At 34.5% G+C, this 8,370-nt stretch overlaps 1 protein-coding gene across 1 annotated transcript in view; it reads left to right on the top strand.

Moving 5' to 3' along the window:
- Positions 1–8,370, top strand: part of LOC117175862 (clustered mitochondria protein homolog) — a 224,905-nt gene that overhangs the window by 199,808 nt on the left and 16,727 nt on the right. The window contains exons 12-13 of the mRNA XM_033365667.1: positions 7,334–7,539; positions 7,637–7,843. Of these exons, the coding sequence (XP_033221558.1) occupies positions 7,334–7,539; positions 7,637–7,843 (413 nt within the window). The remainder of the gene's footprint in view (positions 1–7,333; positions 7,540–7,636; positions 7,844–8,370) is intronic.

The raw sequence follows: 8,370 nt of genomic DNA, 5'->3' as shown, positions 1-8,370 counted from the left end.
CCCGGTGAACTTATTCAGCATATCCTTATGTTTTTGGGGTCACTGATTCCGAATCCGGGGTTCAAATAACCCAGTTGACTCATATTTTAAAGAAAAACGCAAAATTTGACATAAGATCGACAAAAACCTTTAAACGTTTACCTTCCTCGACTGGGATTGTCGTTCACTGTAGATTCCCTTTGCGTCTCACGTTTCGGGGTTTTTAATTTGCGTTAGTCTCCTTGCATGGCAGTAGTAGGATTTTTTGTAAATAAGATTTATTTACATTTAGCGTTACCCAGGAACAAAGACGTGGACGTAAAAAATTCTGTTCCCTTTGGGGTGCTTTATTACCATGAGTCCCCTTGCCTCTTACGCTTATAGGGTTCTCTTATTTTTTATTTTCATTTATATCGCTTGTATCGAACCATTTTGTCCTCAAAATACCTACGTAGTGGGTTTCGCTTTCGTTTGGTACCTTGATTGACTTGATCTCGTTTTAAACTCCAACAGTAGTCAGCCATCATGTTGATATCCCAACATCCCTGATATCGCCTCTCAATCTCTTTTATATCCTGGTGGAAACGTTTGCTTTGCTCTTCACTCAAGTCTCCCAGGTTGTCTGGATACTTATTTATATCCGAATGAAGAAAATGTAGCTTCAAATTCATAAGGCAGTCTAGTTTACCAAAGTTTGTTACCATTTCTGAAACCACATTTTCATAGTCTGGACTTTTATTATTACCTAAAAAAGTTTTTCACAACCTTTTTTAAACTAAGCCAGGCATCTTTTTCAGTGCCAGACATTTTTGTAATGAATTTTGGATCCTGCAAAATTTTTCTTATCTGCGGTCCATCGAAGATCCCCTCTTTTAATTTTGCTTCGGAAAGTTATGGAAATTGATCTTCCATATATGCATAGCAATTGCCATCCTTGTCAAGCGCTTTGACAAACTGTTTCATAAGACCTAGCTTTATATGTAGGGGTGGAATCAAAACTGCTTTTCGGTCAACTAGAGGATCTTCCATTATATTTTTCTGTCCTTGCTCAAACGATGTTATTTTTGGCCATCTGTTTTTTTTGTAATTTCGAACGCGATCTCGATTGTCCCATAAGCACAAGTTTACATTTTTCGATCAAATATGAGCCAAATTGGTTATTTTGGCTTCAGATTCGAATTAAGCAACCCAAAAGACATATAAATATGTCGGTTAAGTTCACCGGGCGAGAAAATATATCATTTTTTTGCAGAAATATACCTGAAAATCGCTGTTTTTGTCGATTTTACGTCTATTTTTTAGTTTTTCAGAAAAATACGAACCAACTTAGTTATTTGGACACCAGATTCGAATTCAGCGATCCCAAAAACATATAGATATGCTAGTGTAGTCTGTCGAACAGACCCCTTTTTTGTGTGCCGGTGTTCTTTGTTGATTCCGTAAACAAATTAGGCCTGTTCTTCAAAAAATGCCGAAACTTTTAATTTGCTCATGAAAGTAGTTTAAATAATAAATCATGAAAATTCTATTATTATAATTAATCGGAAAGATGTCTTTAATTGAATTTGTAAAAAAAAACTGACCCTTTTCTTTTTTAAATATCCAAATTCATTCCGTAAACAAATTATGCGCCTCACTTCAAAAATAGCCAAACTATAAATTTGTTAATAAACAGTTTTAAAATAATTAATCATTGTAAATTTTTAAAGCATCAGAGAAAAAAAATCATTTAAAATATATTCTTAGTTAATTATGTTAAAAAATAGAGCCTACTCGTGGAAAAAACGAAACCCTTATTTTTTAATTGAAATTCTTTAAATAAATAATAGTTCTTGTAAATTTACAAAGTAACATAGAAAAAAGTCATCGGATGGACATTCTAAGTTGATTTCGAAAACAAATTTATTCTTAGAAAAAAGGCTAAACTCTTATTTTTAAATTGAAATTCTTTAAATAAATAATAGTTCTTGTAAATATACAAAGCAACATAGAAAAGAGTCATGCGATAGACATTCTTAGTTGACTCCATAAAATAGTGACTCTTAGGATAAAGGCCAAACTTTTAATATTTTAAGTAAAATTGTTTGAATATATAATAGTTCTTGTAAGTTTGTATAGCAAAATAGAAAAGAGTCATCGGATAGACATTCTTAGTTGACTGTGCAAACAAACTGGCTCGTTTAAAAAAGGACAGTTTTAGTTTTTTAATTAAAATTGTTTAAATAATTAATAGTTCTTGTAAATTTGAAAAGGAGCATAAAAAAGAGTCATTGTATAGACATTCTTACTTGGCTTCGTAAAAAAATTAACTCTCAGAAAATAGGTTAAACTCTTTATTTTAAATTGAAATTATTTAAATGAATAATAGTTCTTGTAAATGTACAAAGCAACACAGAAAAGAGTCATCTAATAGACATTCTTAGTTGACTCCCTAAAAAAATTTAATGTGTAGAAAAAAGGCCGAAGTCTGAATTTTTTATTTAAAATTGTTTGAATAATTAATAGTTTATGTAAATTTGCAAAGCAACATAGAAAAGAGTCATCGTATAGGCATTCTTAGTTGGGTTCGAAAACAAATTGACTCGTAGGATAAACGCCAAACTTTTATTTTTCAATTAAAATTGTTTAAATATTCAATATTTCTTGTAAATTTACAAACCAACATAATAAATTAAACGTATTCTTTAAAAAATAGCCATTTAAGAAAATTGTTTAAATAATTATAGCGTTTAAAGATGAAATAATTGTTTTAAAAAACTAATATGAGCTCCACTTCAATTCGGTATAATCGCTAGAAATGTTTACATCCATAATGTAAACAGATACCTCGAACATGCCTTGACTCGGGAAGCGCACTTCGGTGGAAATGCCTTGGCTTCATAAAGGTGCTTTCATGCCTCTGCAAGCAGGCAGCCTGCATGCAGAAACCACATAAGAGTGATAGATAGAGAATGGTCCATCTCTTTCACTCTTATGGGTTTTCTTCATGCAAGCTGCCTGCTTGCATAGGCATTTCCATTGATCTCGATTCTGATCTCGATTCTAAAGAGTAGGCGGCGCGTTTAAATCCAACCAATAGGTGAAGAGATAATGTGGCTTCAGACTTCGAGATTATTTCGCAACCTCTTTTTTATGATAGGATCGTTTGTATCTCGAAACGCCATAAATGCCAGAGGGGTGTCACACAGATTCGAAATCAGGAGATCAGTCTGAACAAGAATCATTTACAACATTTCATATCAAACGCAAATCTGACGGAAGTGGGTATGGCGTCCGGAATAATTGGATATGCTGACGGTATCATTGGAATACGTGGCAAGAGGATGATTTCTCCTTTGAACTTTCCAGTGAAAATGGTTGCTTCAAGAACATTGCCGGTGATCCTTTTAATGATCGGACTTTTACTGTTGCCTAATTTAGGTGGATTTAAATTACGCAGCAGAATAATCGGTAAACTAATCTTCAATCGAAGATTGTGTGGTGGCATTCCTGGTATATTCAGAGAATTTAAAAATTCAGTTGGAAAATTTACACATTCGTTTTCACCAACTATATTGTCGATTGATTGAAAAGTCATCAGAGCACCTGGCAACAATTGTTGTATCTGGAAGTTAATTTCGTCAACATAAACATTTTTTATTGCCAAAATAGCACGACTACTGAGCCAATTATCGTCAAAGTAATTATTCAGTATATCTTGGAAGACACTCTGAATTAGTTCATTTTTTGTCTGAAGAACAGTGCAGAAATTGTCTGGCAATTTGGTGCATATTGTAACTGGATGCCGTTCTATTTCACTGTTTCCAATATCCAGCAATTGCTTAGAAAATATTTGTGCCGATCGATCATTTTTCAATTATACTCACATGTTTATGGAAATCACCAGACAGTAGTAGGACAGCGCCACCGAAAAGTTTGTCGTTACCGTTCATATCTTGCATAGTTCTATATAATGCTTCGAGTGAATGTTTATGAGCCATAGTACACTCATCCCGGATAATGATTGAACTCCTTTGCAATACGGCAGCCAATCCACTTTTTTTTTTGGAATTCTGCATATTGAGTTTAGTTTGTTATGAATGTCTAATGGTAGCTTGAATGCTGAATGTGCCGTTCGCCTACCGTTTAACAAAGTGGCAGCAATGCCTGGCGATGCAATGGCTAATTCAATTTTCTTTTGCGACCGTATCTTCGCAAGGATCAACGATAATAAAAATGTCTTACCGGTCCCACCTGGTGCATTCAAGAAAAAAATGCTTCTTGTTCAGCATCAGCAGCATCAACAGCAGTCAGCATAATCCAATTATAAATATTTTTTTGTTCTGTTGTCAGTAGTGGCCCATTATTCGCAATAATTGTAGCTAAGTCAGCGTCGTTATACCATAATACCATAATGGTTAAATGGTAAATTTGAAATTAAAATACATAAATTATCGATCAAGACTAATGCGTCATTATACATCTCTGGCGTGTAATGTATGTTTGAAAATTGGTCTGTTTTTTTTTTTTTGGTGCAATATGTCTTTCGTCATATAATTCTTGTATTTATCCCACAAATTCGATGATTGTTTTACTTAACACATTGTCCAAATAATTGCAACATTCACCAACAACAAACGCAAAAAGAAGCATTCACGTTGTTTTGGATTTACTGTGTAAAGTCGTCTTGGCTTTGAATATGCCTGCGATTGAAGGATGTGGTTCTCCCTGTTTGTGTGGTTCCCATTTTTTAACCTGATTTGTTCCATGCAGAATAGCGTGGAACATCGGCAAATAATAATGTTTTTGCAAATTGGCCGAAAACATCACATTTTTGACACAATGTGAAATATTCAGTAAGTGTCGTTTTTGGTGGCTCATGTGCTCTTTGGAGAACATTTTCTTCAGTGAACTATACGCTTTGACCGTTTTCAAGATGTATTTCTAGATGCTGGGCAGAAGGGTCTCTTGCATGTATAGGAAAACTGAGAATACGCTAGATAGCTTCGTTGCTACTGATGTATCTACCCATTTGGTATCGGACTATTTCTCCATTTTTATCTATATTTTGTACTTGAAATACGTCCAAATCAGTACCTTTATTGACATATTTGCAAATGTACTTAATGGATTTTACAAAACTGCAAAGCTCGACATTAATATGAGCCTTATATGTTTGGGAAAGCAATGGTGAGTATGGTACCACCCACTGCCTCAATTCGGTGCCCAAGATCAAAGCTCGAAAGTTGTAAGAAAAACATTAATACATCATCAAATGGCTACTCTGCCAGTCTCCAACTTTCGGGTATGAAAATGGCAGCCGGTTTTCCGCGATGTAAAATTTGCAAACAAAAAATCAATAAGGTGCCCGCGTAGAATTTGTTTAAAACCATTCTTAGATTTAACTAAGAGCGTTGAAACAATGGCAGAAGTTTAGTCCTTTGGAAAACCCTTGGCAGATGCGAATGAAAAGTCCCGGAAAACCCCCTCTAAAACTTTATACGGTTGGCTTGCCCAGCTTTTTCCCGACATTCTTCAGACCTTAAGTAAGAGCTGTGTGTAATGGCAGAACTTTAACATAATGGAAAATCCTCGGCAGAAATAATTTAGTGGAAAATGTCAACTTAATTATGAAAACATGATTGTTCGCTAAACTTGCGTGTTGAAGCTATCTTTATATACGCTATTACAATTATTTTCAAATTCTATCCCAATTAAGAATAAAATCATGATGATACGATGAAAACTCGCTGTAAAAGTCCAATTTTTTCTTGCGTGTCCAATTTTAAGTCAGTCGCTCGATTTTTGCCAGCCAGCGTGAGGTGAGGCGGGAGGCGATGTTGCGCCATTCTCTCTCTGGCTGGCAAAAACCGAGCGACTGGCTTAAAATTGAACGCGCAAGACAAAATTGGACTTTTGCAGCTAATTTTAATCGTATCGTGATGATTTTTTTTTTAAGTAGAATTTGAAAATAATTGTAATGGCATATACAAAGATAGCTTCAACATGCAAGTTTAGCGAACAATCATGTATACATAATTAAGTTGAAATTTTCCACTAAATTACTTCTTCCGAGGATTTTCCATTACTCTAAAGTTCTGCCATTACACACAGCTCTTCGTTCAGGTCTGATGAATACCAGGAAAAAAGCTGGGCGCGGAAACCGTATAAAGTTTTGGAGACATTAAAAGTTTTTGGAGACTTTTCATTCGCTTCTACCAAGGTTTTTCCAAAGGACTATACTTCTGCCATTGTTTCACCGCTCTTAGTTGAAACCTGAAGAATGTTTTCGAATGATGATGTATTAATGTTATTCTTATAACTTTCGAGCTTTGATCTTGGGCACCGAATCGAGGCTGTTTTATGTAGTTGGCTCTTGGACTATTATACCACCTCATATTCTATTAATTCTCTAAACTTATCTCCAACCTCCCCCCCCCCTGCTCATTTTCAATTTCTTTTCCCTCCACTGTGCTTTGGACCTCCCCAAAAACCATTTCCAAAATTGTCAAAAAAGAATCTGAAAGTTTTTAAGGAAACTTTTTTAATTACGCCGACTTTTTAAAATTGTTTAGATAATCTTTAAAACATTTTAAAAGATATTTAGACGTTTATGTAGTTTTTCTCAATTAAAAAAAATCGAATCATTTCAGAAGATATTTCCAAGGTTCAGAAGGTTTAATAGGATGCATAAATATGTATTTTAAATTTGAATGATTTCCGGAAATTTAAAGCATAAGGTAGATTTTTTAACACTTCGACGAAAGAAGCTTTTTAAAAATCTTAAAGTGTCCAGACAATAAAAAATCTAATAATTAGATGTTAATTGTTTATTTTTCTACTGTTCTAATAATAAATATTTTTTTCATATCGATTTTTATTTTTAAACTGTTAAAAAATTGCTCTCAAGCTCTGCTGGCTTCCGAATCCAGGTCTTTCAGATTGCCGGTCTGATAGATACTTTTACCAACTAAGCTGCGATCCCAGCGGAGATTGAGAGCATTTTTTTCACATTGTATCGGGGTGAAAACTATAACATAAAAAAATATAGAATAAAAAAATGTCTTAATATTCATGGGAAAATTTAAATAGTAAAATTTTGAAAAATTAATTCTAAGAAAAAATTGAAAAGATTCCAAAACATTGCAAATGATTTCCTAAATTTGCATAAAATAATGTAAAAGACGGCAAAAGTTGTACATTTTGCAAGATTACACAATTTTAGAAAAAGTTTGAGTAATTTTGAGAGATATTTAAATGTTTTGAAAATATTCCAAGATAATTTAACATTTGTTAAACGTCACGTAACTAGGCGTGAAAATAGATCAAGAAATGTGCAGTTTGAATAGATTAAAATATTAGAATTATTTTTTAGTTGAAGAGAGCACAAAAGAAATAGTACGTAGAGCTGCAGCGGCAGTCGGCAGTTTGCGTGAAGCAGAATTCGATGTCAGATTCAATCCTGATGTTTATTCGCCGGGTGTTCATCATCCAGATCAGAATGGTCCTGCACTAAAGAAACAAAGGCAACTCATAAGAGATGCTGCTGATTTTCTGTTGACTGTACAGCTTCCTACTTTTGTAAGTGCATTCTTAGATTTAAATATATAAGCTATTTTACTTACAATTAGTTTTTAAAGAGTGCTTTATAAAGTGGTGTCTGCCTTATGTGTTATAGATTCGCGAATGTTTGGATCACACGGCCGCAGCAATGGATGGGACTACATTAGTGGAAGCTCTACATGGAAGGGGAATTAATGTTCGTTATCTTGGAAAACTGGCAGCTATGCTTGCGGCTGTTCCACAGCTACAGTATCTTAATCGTATTGCTGTATCGGAACTTATTCTACGTTCAGCTAAACACATCTTTACTTCTTATATGCAGGTAATAGCAGCGACGTAAACAGGAATTTTTCGGTGGGGTGGGGGGTGGGAAAGCGTGTCCGAAAAATAAAATGACAATATTGAAGTTACCAAACGTAATTGCTGAAACTATTTACTATTGTTTTTATTCATATTCTCTTGCAATAATATTAGAAAGTTGCGGTTTTTTCTGAAATTTTCAATCTTTTGTCTAATTTTCCCTCAGAGTGTGGGAATAATTAATTAAATTCAGAAAAAATAATTGTTTAAACAAATTATTATTTTTTGTAACTATCTTCCTCTACATCAGGGCTCGCCAGAAGTCAGTCTTGGGCTGCAAAGCCTGACAGTATCAGTCTAGACGCTGGTCCAAACAGGCCCTAATCAATCTTGTCGTTCGACTAGTTCCTAGCCCTTCAGGGTCGGCATAACTTCCGCCGGGCTTGAAAAAAATTACACAGGCCGACAAAATTTGACAAAGGTCCGGAACCAGAGACCAGACCTAGTATACCCGAAGGTTTTTGCTGCGCTGAATCCGAATCCGACCTC

Source organism: Belonocnema kinseyi, chromosome 1 (genome assembly GCF_010883055.1).
Source record: "Belonocnema kinseyi isolate 2016_QV_RU_SX_M_011 chromosome 1, B_treatae_v1, whole genome shotgun sequence".
Taxonomy (NCBI): domain Eukaryota; kingdom Metazoa; phylum Arthropoda; class Insecta; order Hymenoptera; family Cynipidae; genus Belonocnema; species Belonocnema kinseyi.
The sequence above is the reverse complement of the archived record's forward strand: the minus strand, read 5'-3'. Positions and strand labels throughout refer to the sequence as shown.